Raw genomic sequence first — 23883 nt, 5'->3', positions numbered from 1 at the left:
GAAATGGGTGAACAGGAACCTTATGAAATTCAACAGGGACAAATGCATCATCTGCATCTGAGGGGGAATAAGCTTTTTCAGTAGTACAGTCTGGGCACTGACTGGCAGTTCTGCTGAAAGGAACCCAGGGATCTTGGTAGACAGCAGCTGAACAGGAGCCAGCTGTGCACCCTGGCAACAAAAATGGCTAACAGCATCCTGGGCTGTGTTAACACAAGTGTAGTAGGTTGGTGGACATGATTACCCCCCTTTTATTTGACACTTATTAGTCTGCATTTGGAATACTGTCTCCAGGATTCAAGACCATACTGAATAAACTGGTCTGATCTCATGGCTGACCCTATTTTGAGCAGGAGGTTGCACCAGAGACCTCCTGAGGTCCCTTCCAACCTGAATCCTTCTGTCATCCCATTCTGTAGGGCTTTCCCATAAAGCCCAGGTGCTGTGCTGTGATGCCAAGGTTATAAGAAAATGTTTTCCTCCTTTTAGTATTTTTGTCTCTGTTAAACTTATATCAGAATAGCTGGTCCCTGGACAGGCATTGCTTACTCTTGCATTCTCTTTATATCTAGTTTTCCAAGGGAAAAATATTTTTTTGTTTGCCTTTCTTTATTCCTAAGGATCTTTAAAAATAAAGACAAGAAAATGTTTAAAGTGCAGTTCAGTTCTGAAAAAGGATTATAAAAATGTCATTATGGGGTTCCATATTTTCTATTTCTGTCATTCCACTGGGGTGAAGTGCATTTCCATTTTATTTTTATCATTAAAAGCAACAACTGTGGTTTTCATACATGTGTGGAGCAGATCAAATGAATAAGAAGGTGATGTTTTATGGAGACTTTTTTTTTTTTTTTTTCATTTATTTGAGTAGTGCCGCATGCTTTAATTTAACTAAAATTGCATCTGTTTCTGCTGGTCATGCCTGATCTCTCTGAGAAGATGGCAACTTCTGCTGCTGGCAGTGTAATGAGTTCACCTCTGAGATTTGCTATGCAGAGAGCTGTTTGATACAGCATTATTCTGCCAGTGCCAAGGCTAGATCAGATGCCCATTTTCAGAGAACGGTCATATATTCTTTCTCTAATTAAGCACTCCTCAGCTCTCCTCCCCGAGTGCATTTTACTGCTGGTTTGAATCCAAGAGCAGAAGACAATTCAAAATATATTGCTACTATATAACCATACTTGATTTTCTCTGAGGCAGTTTTTGAATGGAGGGCAGAAAATTATAAAGACTGAAAAGAATCTTAAAACCTGGACTTTGAAGCAAAGCTATAAATATGTGCTAAACACGTCAGCGGTCTGACTGTTTCTTAATCCTAAATAGCAAACGATGCCCTGTGCAATCCAGTACAGCACAGCGGATGCATTTACTTGCCGTTCTCTGTTGACTAGTGAGGAACAGTTTTACACTCTGTAAAATTCAGGCTAGAAGTTAGCTGGGAGAGGCATATCTTGTGCACATTGCTAAAGCTGTCTTTCTTGCACCCTAGCTTGTTCCAGTTGTGTTGGCTGGCTCTCCATGTGCTGGGACTGACTCTTAATCCTGTATCTCTGCTTCCTCCGATGTTCTGTTGCTGATCGCCTATCGACCATTTTTCCTGAGGGAATTAAAGATATGTATCAGACCCACTCTTTTAGAGGACTTCAGTAACTAAGTCACTCAATCATACCCTGAACTGCGACATTTTATTTCAAAGTAGTGCTGCAGGTAGTGCAATAATGCCAAAAAAACATTGCATTCCTTTGCAGCTTTCATCATTATCATTTGGCTCAGCAGCACAAATCTGTGAGAAATAGAGATACATGATGCAACAGAAGTGAAATGAAGAAGAAAATATGTGGAAAGGAAATGTCTGAAGTAAAGCTTAAATTAATTTCTAGCTCGTATACGAATGACAGATCTATAACATTTCCTATTCTCCCAGATAATTCTCTTGTGCAGAACATTAACAAACAGGGCATGTACATTCCCATCGATGAGCACTTACACTTCAGTGCCTTGAGTGGCACTAACGTCAGACAAATGTTCAAAGGAGGCCTCTCAACCAATTGCAGGCTGGAGCAGTCTACTGACGGATAATATCGTAGCTTACCTAGATTTATCTGACAACTTAAATTGTCTCACCACATTTTTTTCCCCCAGGGACCAGCATGTCCCTCCTCTACCTCTAGGCACGTCAAGAGAAATTTCCAAAGGCACAAATAAGTTTGTTACTGATTTCTATTCAAACTGTTTTGATTCAAAGCCATTGACCTTCAGGGTGACCTTCAGTTATTTAATCTCTGAGTGGTCTGGTTTTCTAAGCTTTGAAAAGAAGGAAAGAAAACTTTTTCTTCCCATTCTCCCTTGTTGGAAGACAGACTTGCGGAAAAAGGTACTGTTTCTTGCTAGAAGAATATAGGCTGATAACACAGTGTGGTATACATTGGTGGTGCAAGCAGGATGGATCATTTTTCTCAGCATGTCTATGAAGAAATAAAATATTTGAAAAGGAAAGCCAGAAAACTAATGAAGAACTTGCTAAAGTGCAGCCAAAGGTTACCTTGCTCATCTATTTTGTACTGATGGTACTTGGGCACAGAAACTAATTGCTAGTCAAGATACTCTATTCATTCATTTGTCTTCCCTCTAAATGTGTTTATTCTTCATGTACATCTCTTGATTTGATTTGCACGAGGTAAAACATTTGTGAGTGATGTTTCTCTTCTGCAAGAGATAGATTTTAATTTTTTACTCTTTTTTTTTTTTTTTTTTCCTCTCCTAGCATAGCTTCTCAACTGCAAATACAGAAACATTTGCAGGTCTTTTGATAATGAGCTTGTGCTTCTTGTGCATTCCTCCAAGTCATACGATTTGATCCTGAAAATAATCTAATGTTATGAAACATTCCAGCTTCATTTAGCTTACTTTTATAGTCCTGTAAATACCATACTGAAATACGTATACTGGAAAAAATGCTTGTTCCTAAAGCTGCATGAGCTGAGTTATTACAATGTATCACTCACCTGATGGGAAATTGTGCTGATTCCAGCTCAAAGTATCCAGAGGATTCTCAGTATATATAAAATATGCAGAATTACCACTAACTGTGCCTGATGATACCTGCTGCTTAATATCAGCCTGTCTGCAGTCCATACTAAAGAATCTCTTTGTTGCATGAATATGACCGAAAAGTATGGCAATGCTGCATTGTTGAAAAATCAAAGTCACGTACAAACCTCTGTTATGTCACAACATATAGTGAAATCTTTTAGGCTCTTTCTTTATGCAAAAATTTGGGGAGGACAATGTAATACAGAAATAGACAATTTATTCCTGGCAGCAAGTTCATCTTCTTTCACTTCTCTTTCACCAGAGAAAGAACTATTATTGTTCTGTCTTCTTCAGAAGCAGGAGAGGGGAGCTAACCACTTATAATAAAACCCAGTGGGTTACCAAGAATTCACAGTATTGCCTTTTTCAGTCATTTATACATGAATTTTGATACCCTTTTTAATAGAATATTTCTAATTGCTACTTCTTCCAATTTATTCCCAATATAACCCATTAAAAACAGCTTGATTACCAAAAATAAAATCAGTAAAGCCAATGCAGAGTAACAAATCACAATGATGTCTCATTACAAACTTATCTTCATATGGATCCTATATCCCTCAGTTCCAATAGCCCATCGCTTTTCCTTTCTGCAGGGAGTGAAAACAGGAAGGACATCTAACTTGAAAATATATTTTTCCTTACTCACTAGAAAGAAAGCTTCTATTTATTTTTCCAAGCTCTCCATTGAGATGCCATCCAAGAAGGTTCACTCCTGAGTCCAAATGCACTTGATACTCAAAAGAGAAATACCACCCAGAAATACACTTGGAAATACAATTGTGTCTGTTCATCATTGAAGGTATATCAGAAATGTAGGTGTGTTTAGCAAAAAGAAAGCAGAAAATTCAAAAGCCTTTCCCAAGTTTTCTGTAGATTTGAGCTTGTGGTGACCACCACAATGAAATGGGAAATAAATCTGTGTGCTCTGGAAATTAGCAAGACTTTAATTTCAAAAATCCACCTCATTATAGGCCTACGAGAGAAAAAGCCTCAAAACTTATGGATGCCTTGCAACAGTCCTTCCTGTGTTTAGAAATTGGAGAGGATTCTTTTGCAAGAAAAACTGGGGAGTCCTGAGCAACAGATGACATGTTTCTTAATTTAAAACATGATAAACTTTTGCGAGAAAAGCCGTCATGGCTAAGCACTTTGTTAGGCTTCCTGCCTTGACTTCGTACCAGATTATCGGGTCTAGCAGATGAACCAGTTGTTCCTGAGTAAAACTTGTATGGTGGACCTGATTTAGGAAATCATTTATGAAATAGGAGTGGTTTTTTTTTTTATAAACTGACAAGAAAACTTGTTTAATCTCCCTTGCCTTTTTAGTAATCCCCTCTTCAGTCACAGTCTCTCTAATTACCTGCTGTTGGACCATTTTTCTCAGAAATCTCTCCAGACCATGTCTGCTTTATTTCCCTCAGCAAATAGTCTGCTTTTAGCTAATTTTGTAAAATACTCTATGTGTTTGCTGAGTGAATTTTTCAGCTGCCCTCTGGCAGTGATGAGCTGACTCAAAACATTAGTGTTTCTGTTTTGAACATTTATCATCTGCAACTAGATAATATTTCTCTCCTAGGTTGTCACAATGACTTCATGTTCTTTTCTTGCAAATCTGCTGTTTTAATTGCTTTGTCAGAGTCCCCTCAGGTCACCTTGGTGGCTATACCATTAACTCTGGGCTTATCTATCAATTACAGATTTAAAAGTGTCCATATATGTATTTTACTATCATGCAAAGTAAGTTATGGAAAAGTTGCCTCCATGCAACTTTTCAGCATTAGAGGAGTGAGGTCTTAACATATCCTATATTGAAAAACCTTCATGTATTTTCTGTTTTGGGTTTCAGTGATCAAAAGAAACATAATAATGCTGGAATTGAACTTCCATTGTCTGATCAAGGGCTGTTCTTGTGCCCTGTGTGTTATTGACCTAAACCTTATCCAGTTTCTTGGTCTATCAGAAGTTGAGCAGTTCTAGTCTGACTCTAAGGTCCTTCTTATCCTGAAGGGTTGAAATTACCATTCCCTGCAGTGATTTCTTGGATGTTAGCAGCAAGGAAAAGTAATTCTTCTAAAGGGAAAAAAGAAGCAATTATCTCTTTTGGGAACGTGAATATTCATGATGGTGGTACAGGTCTCATTTATCATCCCTTCCACACAGTATGTGGTAGCAAATGAGAAGGAGACAAAGTGTAAGTGCTTGCTAGAGTATGAATTGCTATTTATTAATCTCTGCTCTTGTATACCACAAAGAGAGAAGTACGTTTCTGTGCTGAAATGCCTTTGTAATTTTAAATATTTATTTCTGTCCAGGTGTGTTTCCTAGGCACTTGTTATGTCTGCCTTGAGGGATTTAAATCTGTAAGCACCATCTGTTGCTGTTCAGTGTGGACACATATGGCTAAAGAATATGATATTAGTGGAGATAGGTGTACTGTATGACGGCTGCAACTCATGCTACTCAATCTCTGTCTGAACAGAAAGTGCCCGTTTCCTTCATGCTGCGACTGACTACCATTTTATGTCAATCTAAGAGAATAATCAACTAAACCCAAATTATAAGCAATAAACTCAGTTTCTGCTTTAAAAAACATGAAAAAGGGAATGTTCCCTCTCTTCCAAAAGTCTTCTGAAACTCATACACTAAGAGACTGAGCTGTAAAGTCTTTCTTAGTCATATATCCTCTGTCCTTAAATTAACTGTTAATTCAGCCCTTCTGAATGTATGGGAAAAAAAGATTAGCAAATGCATGCCCTGAAAATATCCTTAATATATACCAGGAGTGCTTATTTAGTTCCCAGAAAAATAGCTACATGGGGATAAGTTTGCTGTGAGCTCCCCCTCAGCCATCCCTCCTACACTGCTGCCTGGGTGACCATCATCTTCTGGAAGAAGCTGAAGCCACAGCCTGTCTCTGAGCTCTTCCCCACAGGGCCTGGTGATAAATGAAGTGGGGACTGGGACTTCTGTGAGCCATGTCACAACAAGATGTTTCACTCTCTTTCCTTCAGTAATTTCCTTTGCCAGCTTAATCACAAAAACACTTTTCCAACCAGCTTGCATAGGACATAATGATAAATTGTAGTGGAGGTTTAATGTTTATTATAATTTAATGTTTCATTCAAAATTAAGTAGCATACTCCTGTAGTCCCTGGGTAAATTGCCTTATTTTAAAAACCCCACTCCACACATTTGAAATGACAGACTTGTTCTGCCATCTTGTCTTGCAGGCCAGCTGCCCTCTTACTTTGTTTCCAGGTCCTCTTCTTCCATAAACTTGTTTATGCAAAATTTTGCAGCTCTGTGTTCAAAATCTTCTTCCACTGGCCCCATACATACTCTTTCCTGTGCCTGATGTTTCTTATAGCCCAAAAATGTCTGTCTTAGCTGTCTGCATCAGAAATCTGGAACCTGGCTGATGCAGATCTAAGTGAGAATGTAGTCAGCCTAAACTCCTAATAATTAAGGCATCTTGAGCAAGTGATTTAATGAAGTTAAGATCTGAATCACACCCTGAGGTATCATTCCATGTTTACTACTGAAAGAGCCTGGGGTCACTGTGCTGCTAATTTGGTTAGGTGTTTAAAGTCAGATGAGATGAGGCAAGACTTTGAGTCTGGAGTTTAGCCTTAGGAAGCATCAACTCTTCTATCCTAGAGAGCTGGGCAGGTGAGTGTCTTCCACTTGTGTTTCTTCGTCATCTGTGTGTTTTTCTTCCCACTCTTTGGCTCTTCCAGCAACCTTTTTTTTTTTTTTTTTTTGGTGCTAACTCCACAGTGTGTAGCCATCATAAGCACATAAACAAAAGCCTTCACAGTTTTAACAGAAAGATAATAGAACTATTGTCTGGCTCTCCGTATGTTCCTCAATCTTCCAGTAGAAACCCAAATCCAGGACATATTTATTGTTCTGGCTTAAAGCCAGAGTCTGTATTTACTTCTGTGAGTGGCTAAGGAGTTGTGGTTTTTAAATAACTGTAAGCCTTCAGTAGCATGATCCATTACAACCAGAAATTACTACGTTTTTAAATTAAGCATGTGAAGTACACTTGTGGCTTTCTGCTCTGGCCAGAGCAGATTAGCAGTGGTGCTTGCTGAGGAAGGGTTACCCTCAGCTTTCCTGGGGAGGAGCAGGAGATTGAATGGGTGAAAACTGGCCCTCCTTGCTTTTCCCTCACTCTGAGATTTTTGTCCTCCTTAGGAACTAGGATGGTAAGGAGCAGAAATCAGGCTCAAGTACAATGGCTGAAGGGCTCTTATCATTTAATACAGAGCACCTTTTAAGGGATGCAGCAGAGTTTAGTTTTCTCATTGCACCATGCAGCCTCTGACTTTCAGCCAATAAGTACAAATGAAATGTTTTTCCACAAATTGCCTTTATGTGGAAAAATTACATGTTTTAATTGAGCTGTTGTTTTATTTTTGTTTTTGAATGTTTCATTTTGTATTTCCATGGGGTTTCTGCAGGCATTTTCACATTTTCTGGTTGGGTGCTTCCAAAAAAATCCTTATTATAGGAAGGAAAGATTCTACCCATGACAGGATAAGCCTCAATCCATGAGTAAATCAAGCTGTTCTGTAGCCTAAGAATACATATGGTAATTTTGATTAGTAGCTCTATATGGATAGTGTCAATGTCTTCTGCTTCCTTGAGTATGAAAAATTCCATGTTAAATCATATCTCCCATGTGTTTTACTGTTTATACGTATTACTGCTGTCATATTGCTAGGACATTATCATAAGAAGAGGAAAAAAGTGAGAGAGGAAATTTATTGACCAACTTGTCTCAATCAAAAACAGTATGAAAATTGGCTTTTTTCCACATTTAACAACATTTCCATTAGCTGTTCTAAGCATCAGCCTTGGGACTTTCAGCATAAATTATTTTTTTTTCCAAATAGGATAAAATTGTGAAGAATTCAGAGATGTCTTTCATTTATTTAATTGTACAATAGCTGCTGGTAGTTTTATATCTATCATCATATGAGACTGATGCTGTGTGCCTTTAACTGCCTGTAAGACTGTAGCTGAATGAAATGTAGATTGATTTTTTCTGTGCTGCTTTTTCTCCCTTTCTCTTTTCCTTAACAGTGAGCTGCCTCATTCCCCTCAGAATCTTCTGGCCACTCTAAATTCCTCATACGGCCGCAGCGTGATGCTCTCCTGGGTGCGCCCTTTTGATGGAAACAGCCCTGTTCTTTACTACATGGTTGAGCTCTCTGAGAACAGTGAGTAAAGTCAAATATGTTTCAACCTCACGTTCTTCTTAATTATTCAGCCTTCTTTCAGACACACCTTTTACCAGAGCTACTAACTAAATGTTACTGCTCTGCTAAATGAGAGAAAGTGTGCATGAAGGGGAAGCCCTGGGTTCTACACTCAGCTATTTGCATGCTGGAAGAGTTAAACAATAAAAAGATGCCTGAGATGGTGGAATTGTTATAAAGGAAAGCCTTAGTTCCACCTTCAGCACTGCCAGCCAGACTTAAGGTACAACATCTCATTCCTCAGTGCTTGTATTCAACTGTAAAAAAGTAGATGTGTTTTATTTCTTCCCATTGATGTCTTTTGCTCTGCTTTCTTAGATATCTTGATGCATTCAGAGCACCAATTTCACCTGAAAAAAGCAGGCAGTATGATAATGTAAGGAACTGATTGTCTGTCAGAGGAGCAAACTTGGATGTCAATGGGAGCTATTATCTTATCTGTATATGGGTTCATATATTTTCTCTGCTTTCCCTAGGTTATCATTTTACACCCTTCTTTTAGGTAGGTGGTTGAGGATGCTTAACTGTAAGATACCCAAATATCTTTATGGGTTACAAACCTGTTTATTGTGAATTGCCACTTCTCACAGTTTTGTCATGCTGTATGTCTGGTCCTTTGTGGCTCTCAGTTTGCAAGGTTATTCAGGGACGTTGCTAATGCCTCTTTAGGAGTTGATGGAAAGATGAGGTTATATGGAAATCGGTCACCTTGGCAATACTTTCTAATCGCTATCACCCTAGGAGCTGGAAATCCAAGTCTAACAATTGATTCTTGATGAAAAATTAAGAGCATCGCTTTTTCTGACAAGTAGAAATTAGCCACTGCATAACTGAATGTGAAACAGCCCTGATTTCTGATTATCTAGAGAGTAGCATTTTGTTTTGCCACACAGAGAGCTTGAGATGAAACTTGAGCTTCAGATCACATACAACCCTTTTGCTTTGCAGGCTGGAGTGCATAAGCTTTCAGATGTGGAGGTCCCAGAACTGATGATCTTGACATCTGTTAAGCAAAGTGCAGTTTTCTAATCCTAGCAGAAATCCCAAGTCAAACCCAGGATTGCTGTCCTTAAAACAGTTCTTTTTGAACAAAGACTCCTGATCTTTTTATAACAAATGACTGAGAAAATCCGGTGTTCTGTGCTCACACCCCCTTTCTACCTTTTTATCACCACTACCTTATTTATTTTCACTCTTCTCTCCTTCCCCTCCTATCATCTACAGGCCAGTAACTGCCTGTTGTTTTTGTCGTAGCTGTTCTTTTGCCCAAGGACGTTATCCTTGTGTTTCATGTTTCCCTGTGGCTTTGACAATGACAAGTTAATGAAGTCCCAGTCTGGGAACTTGATGCAACGGCACTAGAGTTGTATTTACATAGAGACAGCACAGAGCTGGCAGAACGTACGCAGCTGGGTCCTGCACTGGGCTGCACTGATTGGGAAGAGTCACTAAAAGAAGAGGCAGCCTGATTGGTGCCAGAAGAAGTTTAAAAGGTCTTCAAGTGTCTTTCTAGCAAGGATGCTTTGCAGTTGTTCTAGCATAGGAATGGGGTAAATGTGCCATCATTTTGAAAATGTTATAAGTCATTCACTGAAATTTGTAGAAGGCTCAGCAAAACCCAACAGTAGCTCTCCAGAAATCACGCAGATAGTCCCTCAGAACTCCACAGGAACCTGTGAAGCCTTGTTCACTCCATGATAGATCCAATAATTTTGGCTGATGGCATTGCAATCTACCACTGAGTCTCATTATCACAAATCATAGGTATATGTACTTCAGCAAGCTTGCAGGTACAAAAACCAAATACAGACCAGGTTTGTTGTGAATTGAGCATCTTAACTCCCAGAAATATTCTAGATCTTTCTGTCCTTTTAGTTTTCATCTTCATTTACTTTGCTTTTATGTACAATGTCTTAATGGCTACTCATAGAACTAGGAGAGAGAGGAATCTAAGCCCTTGAATATTCTACTCCTGCTGTGTTGTCTCATTTCATATATTATTGCTCAGCTTTACAAACACCAGCAGAATAGTTGAACAATGTCAACAGTGACTTTCGTTGGAAAGCTGACTTTAATGTCTGCATATTGTTTCTGTCTTGTTTTGGTTTTTATTTTCTTGAAGTGTTTGTTTTTCAGGGTTATTTTGATCTCAGTAGTGTGTGGTTAATACTTAGTTTCTCCAGACCGCCTACTCCTTTGGAAAACAACATCTTTCCTTTGTTCCCACCCATCCCAAGCGATGTTTATGAACGAAGCTGACGTTTGATCTTGTGTAGGTCTCGTTTGGTCTGCTACAACTGTGCAGAATCTCTCGTTGCTTTTCAAAGAAAATTTCCTTTCAGGTTTTCTGCCGGTCCTGTTTGTGCCACAGAAAGAGCGACTGTCAAGGAGCCGGCGTGTGCTCTCCATGAGCTCATCTCCTTGTGTCTGTAGCTCTTTCACTGTCAGCAGCAGTGCAATATACTTAACATCCTAATCCCCATTTGCTTTCATACATATAAAGGTTAAGGAGGGACATCAGAATTGTGATTTATTTTCCAGTTAGCAAAGCTGCACAGGAGACTTTGTTCTTAGTTCTGTGGAGTTTTAATACATGGGTTTTGCTTTGCAGTTACAGGTGCCAAAACACAGACTAGATTTGCTCATTTTTTTTTAGCTGTTTTGATTTGAATAATTTTCCAATAGCTTTACAATCCATTGTACATTTTGAAGAACATACCATAAATAAATACATAATAACAGTGTCTGTTTCAGAGAAATAGCTGAAGAGGGTTCAAAATAATGAGCGTAAATTTCAGGGGACTAATTACTAGCTGCATTAGAGAGAGGCGTGTCATTCCACCTGGCATGGATTAGAACTCCTTTTCATTAGTATCAATTCAGTAAAGAGATATAAAAACTTTATTTTAATTAGAGGAAAAAACAGTGGCAGATCGTGCACATAAATTACTGGAAATATGAACGACCAGTCACCTAATTTTTAAAATGAATGTATTTGGCACAACGTAGTAATTCTCAAATTACAAGTATTCACAGTAGACCATGTCTGTGGGTGACTTGAGGCATATGGCCTTAAACATTTGGGGGCAAATTTATAATCTAATTTGAGAAACACAGTTCAAGGGAAACACAGTCATTAAGTATTCCTGCCCACACAGAGGCAGGAATGTGAACCTTAATTTGAAATAGGATTTTCAAATACATAGTACCATGCATTGCTGTCATTTGCACTAGTGTAATTTTTGGATGTTTCATGACCTGTTTAGCCCTTGTTGCAATATACCCAGATGTTCCAATGAAGTATCTTCATGGATTTAGAAGGGGATATGCTTATCCCAAAGAGGCTTAGATTTCAGGGATTAATCAAAAAATATTCTGAATGGTCTTTTAACTGAAGAAATGAATTAATAATTAAAGAATTCTGCTGAGTACAATTAAGATAAAAGCCCATTTTTGTTTTATTGTATTCTGGGATATCTGTGCTGTGTGATGTAATGATATAACTCGGATTCATCACACTGTGCCAATAAGGAGGTAATAAAAGCTCCTATGAAAAGCAACTGTACATGTTTGAATTAAAACCTACGAATTGTCATCCTGAATTTGGTAGGAATATTCAAATGATAAAAATTAAACACATTGATAAATCTTGGCAATAATCCAAGTAAAACTGTGTTGTTTGTTACAGCTGTGACTCAGATCTATATATGATAGTGTTAAACTATACTTTTTCTCAGGCCATTGGTAGACCTTGTTGAAATCCTACCCAAACAAATGATGGACCGTTTAATTTTTATTTGAACTTTTTACAGTATCATATTGTCATGAAGATTTGAAAGATGAATTCAGTAAACTTCAGCAGTACAGCAAGTTCCAATACTACCATCTATGTGAAACCCCCTAAAGAAGGAAGGAGATGAAATGTACTCTAAACCTTCAAAAATCAGGTTTCTGCAATAGATCTAATCTGTAATATCAAATAAGAAATTATATTTGAGGAAATTGTAATTAATTCATACATTGTAAGGTAGGTAGGGAAATATAGAAATGCCTCTTGGTGAGTAACCAGTCTTATTAAACGTATCACAAGTGCATCCAAAAATTCCTGGCAGAACAAAAGTAATTTCTAAAACCCCCAAAATCACATTGTAAACTAGAGAGTAGCCTGTAAGATTCTTTGTTTCCAATAAATTTACTTGGAGAAGTAATCAAAGTTAATTCAAAATACCCAATATCCTTAAGACGATAGACAGCTAAACATGGAAGTTTTTCAGACAGTAACAATTACAGTGGAAGAGCAAGCAAGCAAAGCCCAGAGTACATTCTGGGCAGCTTAAGTTAAACGAAGGATTAGCACAGTCTGTTCAATCTAACAGAGGCTTATTTAATAGTTTGACCTGGCAAGTCTTTTGTCACTATGGACCTTCTCCAGGCTTCCTGGGACAAGCGAGTGACAGGCATCCTTGGAGAAGAGAGTCGGTGTTGAAAATTTTATGGCATGTTTCGATGTCAGAATTGCTCTTCTATAGAGTAAAACAAGGTTCTGTACAATTCTGGGGTTTGTTGCATATTTAAGGAGGGAGAACAGCCTTTTGAAATGTTTAGTTTATTGATTGTCAAAAAAAAAAAAGACTTGACATTTAAATTTTAAAGATACTCTGCACACTCACTGTATCCACTGCTCCATGAGCGAACAAATCCTCCCCAAACCACTTTCCTGTAGGAATCAGAGTGCCCAGGAGATGAATAGGCTTTGTTTATATTAGTTTTCAGTTTAATCTCTCTTCCTGCCAGATCTTTTATCTTCCACCAGGAAAGGAAAAAGAATTAATAAAGTATTCTACAGATGCAGCATATAAACAGAGCAAAGCCCCAAGGTGCTGAAGAGATTAATAGGCCCTGTTGTTGAATCAAACTGCTCACTACATTGAGCTGCTTGGGTTAAGCACTCTCAGGTGGTGTTTACACTAGCAGTAAACAAATGAAATGCTCTAGGAAATGGACCACTACCCAAGTAGCTCATATAGGGGTATTTCAATCTCTTGTTGGTGTCTTCCATTTTCCTCAGGAAACTGCTTCAGGCAGTTAAGTCAGCCATACCTTAACTTTGGCTTACCTTGACTTGTTATTGTTCACTCTGGCTCTAACAAGGTGAACAGCTGCTTGTGAAGTCTCAAGAGAAGCTTGATCAAATTCAGAAGGAACTAGGGTGCAAAAAACTCCTAACCAATGCTTTTCTAGATAGCATAGGCGTGCTTCCTCTAAGGTTTTTCTAAAAGAAGTTCCATGTTCAGCTAAGATGAATTGTCATCAAGATCTTGTAGCCAAAGTGACTGTTGGTAAATCATCAACAATTGGCGAGGACAGAACTTGACTGCTGTGCAAATGTCCCTCTGTAGCATTCCCAGTATTCAGTTGTGTCAGTTTTCTTGTTAAAAGAGACTTTGTTCTCGGAAAGCCGTTACTGGAATAAATATATTTTGAGTAATTTGAAGATGCAGTTTATAGCCCAACTGGCATCACACCCTAGAGGACTTAAACTTGCTGAAGAATCTGCCAGAAAAACACTAAATTAGCGGTTTACATCTTGGTGTGAAGTTTAGCAGCCTTCCGCATTTGGGACATCTCATCTTCATTTTCAGGCAGACATCTAGGTGACCTGCCAGGAGCCACAATGCACTTTCTGATGAGCAGCATGCCCAGATACGTTGCCAAAATCTACAGCTAGCTCCTCAGTAATTTCCAGAAGTGTTAGTAATTTTGAGCAGGGAGCACGAAAACAGCTGGTATTATTTAAAAAATGAACAAATCTTTAAATTAGCTGATTCCATTGCTGCACTGTTGCAACACAGACCAAATGTCACCTCGCCCTGACTATTTCAGCCATGACTTCAGGGAGAATATGTGACACCAGGCTATGAAGAAAAGAAGTCAGGATATTTAATTTTCAACATGTTTCATTTCTGACCTCTTTGAAAACTTGAAAATGTAATTTGGGCATCAGAGGAGCTCAGTATGTCAAGTATGTGAACTGACAATGAGGATTTTATAGTGCTGCCAGGACTGTTTATACCAGGGAATCTTCCTAGGAAATGATTAGACCGAATGCCATATACTATCTCTAGAAAAAAAATTGCAGACATGTAGAATCCGCAGCAGAAGCTTTCTCAGGTCTTACAGCAAAGGGCTGATTTGGCAGAGACAGTCACGCTTCTACACCTGCTTGCAAGCTGGGTAGGAAGATATTCCAAACTGACTGAATTTCATTACAGTCCTTCCACCAGAGCCACTCATGGGTGTGGTGTTGTAATGGCCTGCCAAACAGATGGGTTGTGAAATACACAGCCCATCTGTCTTTATCATGCTTGTTTCCTCTTTTATTAAAATGTTAATGAATATAGTTTTTATTTATTATGCCATGACATGTGCAGCATCACTTTCCAGTAGACAAATGTGCAATCTGCATAACCGTGTGGGCTGACAGGAAGGTTTCTTCTGCTGAAAAGAAACTTCTTCCCAAAGTTCCTCTGAGGAAAACAAGCACAAAGAGCTCTGAGCAGTCAGAGGCTTATTCTCACTTCTGCAGGGATTTTAACAAGTACCTCCATCTTTTTTTCACATGTAAATTATTCCAACAGATTCTCCCTGGAAGGTTCACCTATCAAATCTTGACCCAAAGATGACCGGTGTCACTGTGAGCGGACTAACTCCAGCCCGAACCTACCAGTTTAGGGTGTGTGCGGTTAACCAGGTTGGAAAGGGCCAGTACAGCTCTGAGACTAGCAGGTACAATAAAAAGAAATATCTGTGTACTAAAGGTACAATAATCTAGAAGTATTGGGAGGAAAAAACTGCTGATTTTTTGTGAATGAATAAAATAAAGTTATCTTTTGCACAATAATTGGGGAACAGAGCAGTTAGCATTACCCAGGCCTCTGGAGAGTGCTCTGCAGCTGTCAGTAATTGGTGATAATGGCAATTAGGCGATGCAGGATATCAGCACACGATGGGAGAGGTGTCCTCATATTTCCAGAGTATCAGTTGAGCAGAATCTTGAGAATATTTTTTTTGCTGTTATGCTAAGCCACAGCAGTTAGCCCGGGAAGGAGTACAGCATTCACCCAATCATTGCAATGTCACTTCTGGAGTTCACCCAGATGTGACATAGAAGGATGGCTTCATCAAATTTAGTTTCAAATGTAGCCCCCTTCTTCTGTGAACCAAAGCTTGCTGTGAGCTTGAATTGCAGAACAGCTGAACTCTAAACAGCTTTTTCAAAATGTAGGAGTTTGATATGAAAAATATTGAAAGAGCTGAAAGAAACAATTTGGAAGGAGTCACAGACACTGGACCTGAGCTCTAACTCATTCAGGCTTGTAATCTTTTTAAAGAGTTGTAGCAGCCTGGGTGATTCAGAGAGAATAAGGTTACCTCAGCTGTCTGTCTTGTTGCTTGCTTAACTGATTTCATATTATGTTGATTTGTTGTAACTATTTCATGCATGTCTTCAGCAGTTTGATCAGCATTATATTTCTTTCTAGTCATCAGACTTTGGTAAAAGAAACTGGTTCATATGTAGTGAATACATGAAACAGAAATGTTATCTATCATTTATTTCCACACCCACTTCCATCACATTCTTCTATACTTAGGTTGATGCTACCTGAGGAGCCCCCCAGTGCCCCACCTAAAAACATAGTGGCCAGTGGGCGCACCAATCAGTCTATCATGGTCCAGTGGCAACCTCCTCCTGAAAGTGAACATAATGGAGTTCTTCATGGATACATCCTAAGGTAAGTCTTTTCCTAAGCTGAAAATCTGGAGATAGCTCCACATGTGCATGAGGGAATTCAGAATTGTGTGAATTAAGAGTGTATTGAAAACTATTTCTAATTCCATTAATTATATTAGTTATTATTTACAAATTCTGTGACTGCCCTGTTTTATTACAGATGAGAAAACCACTCTGTTCAGGTGCCCACAAGGATGCAGGCACTTAAATTCTAGCCTGTCTGTACTAGAGAGTCAGTGAGCTGAGGTCTCTGTTAGCTGCTCTGAATGGACTGCCTAAGTGGATTAGCTCCCTAGGGAGACTCTCAGCATCCAGATAGCTTTTTTTCCATTTTCAAAGTGAAGTGAAGCACCAAGTGCTAAAAGTGTTCACATGGGAAGTTGGTACAGTGCAGCCCTATGCATTGCAGGTGTATATTTGTTTATTACAATCTCAGCTTCCTGGTAGAAAGGTTAATTAAATTTACCAAAGGCACAGCAGGGCTCCTGTACTATGGAAGAGCAAGAATAGAATCAATAAACTTCAGTTCTGTGCCAAACAAAATGGAGGGAGGGAATGACCAGTCAGATGCTTCATGGCAAACCCTGATTTGGCTTTGAAAATCAATCAGTTGAGTAAGATTCTTTCAGCCCCATCTGTATTTATTAATGAGAAACAGATTAAGGCAGGTAACTGGGAATCCTGAATACATCCAGTCTTTCTGCTTACGCAGGATTTATTGTGTTGGAAAGGGTGTTGGCACACTAAGAGACATTTCAGAGCATTTCCCTTTTGTAATTTTTTGGGACTCAGTTATTCACTCCTACCCAATTCAGCTACAGCTTACTTGCTCATTCAGCATCCTGTGTATCCTGCAGTGCTAGCAGGCAGCTAGGGCTGCAACTTTAGTAAGAGAAGCACTATCTAAATCAGAGTTTTGGTGGGAATCTCCCAAGCATTGCACCACCACTGATATATTTCCAAGTGATGGCTACAGTCTATTGTAAGCAGGCTGACATTTTTAATGCAGTGTCCTCCAGACCTGCTAAAAGATAACTAAATTTTACAGTTTAAATGCCAAAATCCTCTTCATGCTGTGCTCCTACTTTTGCTGGCATAGATGGAAATACTTTTGTGATGTTAAGAGTGTTGGTGAGCTCCCAAAATAGTGCTGGAAAGTTCCTTCTCTCTGCCCGTAGAGTTGAAGTCTGTTAATCTCTCTGTCACCTGCACAGAGTCTATTACAGTGGTGAGCCACTTGTGCAAGTGCCTGCAGTTTTAAGAACTGGACTCAGTTTGAAAGCTGTGCCAGACATCAGTGGCAGGTGGGAAAAGGATCTTTAACTTCTGCCTATAGCTAGAATCTTGTCATGAGACTTAGGTACCTATCTGCACAGGATACAAATGTTGCTTGTACAGTTCTTTCCTTCAAACTGGTCTACTCAATGATAGGATTCATTCCTTGGTTATTCCCAATGAGTCTTACCTTGTCTCAGTATTAAGCCCCTTGAGAAAGCAATCCCATAGCCTCTTACTTCTGGCAATCTGTTCTCTTTTCTCCATATAGCATTTTCAATAATATTTAACTTAGGTATTTTCTACAGCATCTATCAGCATAATTGATCCCTGTCCTCGCTGTAACATCTCTTTCCATTTTAATAGAGAATGATCATACTCATTATGCTCAATCTGTGAACATTTTTGATGTCTGTATGCTTTGTCTTGACTACAGAGCAGAGAAACCATTTATTCAACAGGAATTTAAGGTTATCATGTAAAAGCACAACTGACCCAGGCAATAAACCAGACTGTTCTTCCCAGTCAAATTGTGTGGTCACAGCAATGTGCACTGAAGAAAACTCTTCCTGCACTGACTTCTGTAGAATTAGGGTATAACAAACCAAAAGTCACCATGCATCCCAGAGACCCAATGCTCAAGATATGCAAGATACTAAATTGATGGAACACCTGATTTTTAAAAGTGAAGGTGTACTGCACAAGTCATATGGACTATACATCAAAGTCCATGGTGAGAATAATCATGAAGACATGACATTTCTGAACTGGCCTCCTTCCTCTGCCCTTGTTCTCACTGGCAGTATTACATTTAGAGGGCTGCCATGCTAACAGCATAAGAGATTAAATCAAAGGAACACTCTACAGCTTGTCTGCTAGGTGTGAGACAAAACTATTGCTGCTCAAAGAATTGACTTTGCCAGGAAGCGTACACCCTTCACAGGAGATAAAAGAAAGAAAAAGGTAGATATTGCATAAAGTAGAAAAAGACCAAGACATTCAATAAATTCAGCTGAGGGCTGATATGTCTTTATTTCCATTTGTGTTTCATAAATGGAATCACACCAGTGTAGCATTACAAATATTAAGTATGACAAAATATGGTCAGGCAAGTAGCTCCTCAGCAGAAAACAGAGGGGTTGTCAGCGATTAAGGCCTGATCTTTTTGCAACATCTTAGAACAAAATCTATGGCTGAAATACGCAAAGTTGTCAAGTCTTAGAAATTGCACCAATTTAACTTAGATGAATTCAAAATCCGACAGTAAGATTTCAATGAAATTGTTCTGTGTCAATAAGCTTTTGGTGATTACTCTGAAGCAAAAGATGAATAAGAGTGCATAAGATCTGTGAGTCGAATAAAATACAAAAGTTTCCATATTTGTCTTTTTCATGGAATAGTAATGCCTTCTGCCCTTTACTTGGCCTCTGTTTTTCTGATTTTTTTTTTTTGTGAATTAGCATATTGTAAGCATCCATTGTGCTATTTTCCTAAAGGAAGGAAAACAAACAGTATTATTCACCTTCACAGATTTGCAGGGTTTGTTTGTTTTCTGTAATTTAGCTTTTCTCTATAGCTTCTTGGCCTAAAAAGGCACATCAAAGGGGCCCTATCTTCTGCAGTACAATTTTTATATGGGAAAATATATTCAGTGTTTCAGCTTCCCGTGTCTCAGCAGTAAATTGATCAGGATGCTTACCCCTCATCTGTATTTGGTACAGACCTTCCCCTGGAATTCCAATGCTTAACCAGTCCTTCAGTCTCAACTATATTCCATCCTTATTTTAATCATTCTGTGAAGTAAATCCTGGTGGAAGCCAGAGATGTCAATGCCTGAGACTCTAGAAAGTCAGAGGCCTCTGAGCTCTTCCTTTTCAGATTTCAGAGAAGGAAAAAAACATTTCTCAAGCTGATTTACAGCAGCACCCTGATAAAAATCACATCTGGGCTGTTTTTTCTACTAAATCACAGCTTTTACTCGACAAGCCACATTTAAAAAGCTGTAATTTTTCTGCAACCGTAAAACAGGATTGTTTAGCTCTAAGCATGTAATCTCAGTGAGATCAGATTATAAATACTATAGCAGTCAAATGTGCTATGGTCTTATCAGGAGTTAATCTGTTCTTTCTGATTATTTTTCATTATTCTTTGTATAATTCTGTTGTAAAAGTTTGCATATTGCCTCATCATAAAGGAAGCTATTTTGCTAGTCAGGATATTTGCTGTAATTGATACCATCTAGTTAAGTAACGATTTTTTTTTCCCCATATGGTAGGTATCGCCTGGCCGGCCTCCCTGGAGAATACCAGTATAAGAACATCACCAGTGCAGAAATTAACTACTGCTTGGTGAAAGACCTGATCATTTGGACCCAGTATGAAATCCAGGTGGCATCTTACAATGGAGCTGGGCTGGGAGTGTTCAGCAGACCTGTGACAGAGTACACTTTACAGGGAGGTAAGCAAATCGGACCAATACGTCCTTTATAATTACGGCTTGTAGCAGAGTTTCTGGAGAAGGGGATACGCTCTCTGCTAGTCCCACCTACCAACTTATAAACTGAATGGTCATTTCAGTCAAATCTGATAGACAGCTTGGGGTAAGAAACACCTACAAATTTCAAATACCTAAGTTGAGACAAGACAAGACTAGACTCTGATACTATCTCTGTTGTAGAAAAAGCTGTGAGTGAATTCAGAAATTATCTATTTTTGTTGACCCTCGTGATGGCATGTTACCACACTTGCAGATCAGAGTTGGCCGCAGCATAAGTAATAAATAGAAATGTTGGAGAGGTGAGGTCCTATGGAATGGATTTATAAGACATGGCAGGCGGGGTCTGAGGTTACTCTGCCAAGAGAGTCGGAGAGAATATGGCAGGGAATTGGGTTTATCGTGGTCAAGATATGCAATATAGGAGACAAAAGCTGAGTAAACCAGCTGCATTAGTTCTGATAATCACAGAATAACTTGTTTTAGAAATACGGAATAAATTGTAAAGAAACTGTAAGGAGAGAAATACAGCCTGTGGAGAAAGAGTGTTTTGTAGCATTTCAGGAATGGTGCAGACATTTGCAGAAAGGAAGATAAAATGATCTTTAAAGCCCTGCTTTTTATGCTACAGCTCCTCCACACCTTTCTGGTAAGTGCTTTAAGAAGAATGTAAATTACATCAACAAAAGGATATGTAATTACTTTTTACAACCAATGTAAGGCATGTTTACACCTCTAGATTGGTATAAAAATCCATAGGATAATTAGGTACCAGGCCCTTAAAGCTTTCATATATTCCCATAATTGCAGGGTTGTGCTGGATTCGGAGCACTGGACAGTACATGGTCTCTACTTTATTGGTCATAAAACAATTAAACTAGCTAAAAAACTTGCAGATTTACACTATATCAGTTAATTTACAATCAGTGAAGAATATGTAGTTGTTTGTTAATTGTTACTAGGAGTACATTATAACATGATTAAATACAGTTTGAGGTGTAGGGAGATCTTTAAGAAAAGATTATTCATATGCAACACTAATTAACCACAACAATTAAAGAAGGAAGCTATCTATATTTTGTCTTAGGGCATGTGAAGTCTCACAGTTTAGAGGAGTCAAGTCGCATTCAACCTGTTTCTGAAAGTATTTATACCAGGCCTTGAAATGTTTTTCTTGAAGTCTTCTCCTTGCAGCCAGGATTAATGTTTTGCATCCCGCTAAAGACCAGATCTCTGCTGAGGGTTGGTTTGCACACAGAATTTGAATCTCTTTAGTGAATATGATCGTAATTAATTTTGTTGTTTATTTGTACATTTTAAGCTATCATAGCACCTTAACCTTCCATCTATTAAGACTGAAGTTTGGACTTCACACTCTTTTTCTTAAACCCTGCAATTGACTCTAATTTCCCTTGATATTATGTGCTGTTATTATCATCCTTTATTGATTGGCTGTCTGTTGTCATTTATAAGGATATAAATCCTCTGTTATAAATTAAGTGTAGTCAGTCCTGCATTCATATTAATCAGCACGAGTGTTCAGACTGCAAGACAACCTGTAATGGCCTGTTTGTCTTTATGTAGTTCCTAAATGCTCCATGGTGGGTAGACATAGAAGAAAAACTGGTTATTTCTTATTTATTTGATATCAGTATTTAATAATAGCAATAAATAACTACTTCACGGATGCTGCCATCTCCTAATGAATGCCTTGCTGAGTTTCTGTGCAAATCATCAAAGACGTAAGGCCTGTTCTAAAAAGAGTTTGAAGCTTTTTTGCATTTAGAGTTGAAAAGGGAGGCTGGTTGGTATTGGTATCTTTTGAAACTGGATTAATATCAAGTCTCCATATGTAATGCACTACTGTCCGAAACACTGCTCCTTTATCTTTCTTGTAGTTGGAAAATGAGAGGAAAAGCCACTGGCTGTTTCTTGTTCTGGAATGTCCTTCCTAAACCAAACCAGCAGGAGTAAGAAAAAATCATGTGTAAAACTGCCTTGTAAATCATATTCTGATTTTAATATGAGCAGAGATAAATGTCAAAGACACACACTCCCATCCATCCCCCTCTCCTACTACCACCACCACCACCTCTATTCTGACATGCATTAAATGATGTGAGCTATGCTGGCAAGAACCTGTCTGTCTGCAGATGAAAAATACCTGAAACACCTCATATTAATCAAGTGTGCTATGCAGTCAAAGCCTGGCAGGAAATGAACACGGGGAGCAAATCAACCCATTGGCAGGAGCAGATCAGCACATTGGCATCTTTGTCATAGGGAGTATTGACTGGCCGTATAAGCTGTGGATTTATACCAGAACCTAGTCTATTCATCCCTTATTAGTCCTCTGGCATCACTTTAGTTGCTGATGTCTAATCAGCTACCCAAATTTCTTCGAAAATCATCAACTTCTAGAATGTAGCCAAACTCACAAGATGCTGAAAGATCTAAACTTGTAGAGAAACTGGCACATAATGTCAGTTAGATAAAATGTCAGAAAGACTTACTGGCAAAACACTGAACATCCTAGCACTAAGGTCAGACAGTTTGACTGTCTCTAAATCTTGAAAGTCTTTTCAGAGCGATATTCAGCCTAATCCTTTGATGCTCTGTATATATAGGTCTTTCTTCATCAAAGTTTCTCCAGCTGTTCCTTACTTTGATGTTACTTTTCACAGGGATTTCTGCCGGCCTTCTGCATAGGGCAATTTTTACTTATTTAAACAGTGTCCTGCAGGACTTTTCATTGCCATATGAAAAACTGAAGTTTCCCCATATCTTTTCATATAAGAATAGTTTTGTGAGATGTATAAACATCTTCCTGGATGGTGATGATGATGTCTCTGCTGTGTACTATTTGGCACATTTACCTTTTCCTGCACGTTGATTTGAGAAAGCAGAAGCTCCCATCCTTTACTTTGGGTTTGGCCCTTTTATCTCACTAGCATGAATACTTCTGAACCTCTCTCTTCGAAAAACTCCCACTGCTCCTTAGATTTAGGCAAGGCAAGGTTTATAAGTAGAGACAGAGCTTTCATTAGGTTCTTTGCATTGACATTAACCCTCATTTTTTTTCTACTTTAAGTTCTATGCCTTTCTTTTGATGTATATCCTAAAAGCCAGTCTTATGTCCTAAAGCTCATAGGTCTCAACATGTAGTTCGATCTTGTTTTATTTTCCCTTCTGTGCTGTGCATGGACACCTTGAAAGGCCAGGCAAGTCTGAGCAAAAGGCTCTTCCTGAATAAAAGAATGGGAGAGCCACCAGACTAGTGAGTCTTGATGGCATGGAGAGGAGGATAAAACCAAGATGAATCTGTTCAGCCAGGTCCAAAGTAGTTTCTTCCTCAGGCAGTAGGAGGTGAATAGGGAGAAATTTATAAACTGAGACAGACGAGCTAGAGAAAACCCAGTTAACTGAAAGCTTCCTGCTTACGTAGGAAATAATCTTGAAAAAGGAATCTCTAAATAAGGAGTGTCCTCTGCAACCATTCCATTTTATCTCACTGAAGAGAGTTTTCCCTTTGGCTTTCTTTGGCAAAAACATCTTAAAGAACCTTGTTCACTTCCTTTGGGGAATGTACCAACAGCCTTGGAGTATCCATGGCCATTTCTGTGCAGAATGGAGTTCTGGAGGCTGGATTTTGTATCTCTCAGTTTTATCACTGTTAGGTGTCATTTGCCATCTACTATTTTTTTGTTTGTTTGTTTTTGAAAAAAATTATTTCACAAAGGCTGTGAAATTAGGAGTTGTCTTGCTGAGGCCCCTGGCTCCTAGCTCTTAATAAAGAAGTAAAATCTTGTCCTTCTGAGAGGCATGCAAGAAAGGAAGAAGGCATTTCCCAGCTGCAAGAAGCAAAACTCATCAGTTAGTGCCAAATCTCGCACTACTGAATTTCAAATATTGACATGTGTAGAATTGCAGAGACACCTTTTTTGAAGGACGTGTTGC

General features: G+C 38.7%; 1 protein-coding gene across 3 annotated transcripts in view; it reads left to right on the top strand.

Annotated features, from left to right (window-relative positions):
• SDK1 (sidekick cell adhesion molecule 1) overlaps positions 1–23883 on the top strand; it is a 422401-nt gene that overhangs the window by 284414 nt on the left and 114104 nt on the right. For all 3 annotated transcript variants that reach the window (XM_033000330.2, XM_033000329.2, XM_033000328.2), the window contains exons 14-17: positions 8191–8327; positions 15005–15152; positions 16019–16159; positions 19709–19890. In XM_033000330.2, the coding sequence (XP_032856221.1) occupies positions 8191–8327; positions 15005–15152; positions 16019–16159; positions 19709–19890 (608 nt within the window). The remainder of the gene's footprint in view (positions 1–8190; positions 8328–15004; positions 15153–16018; positions 16160–19708; positions 19891–23883) is intronic.

Source organism: Tyto alba, unplaced genomic scaffold (genome assembly GCF_018691265.1).
Source record: "Tyto alba isolate M040663 unplaced genomic scaffold, T.alba_DEE_v4.0 Super-Scaffold_28, whole genome shotgun sequence".
In the NCBI taxonomy this organism is placed as follows: domain Eukaryota; kingdom Metazoa; phylum Chordata; class Aves; order Strigiformes; family Tytonidae; genus Tyto; species Tyto alba.
The sequence above is the reverse complement of the archived record's forward strand: the minus strand, read 5'-3'. Positions and strand labels throughout refer to the sequence as shown.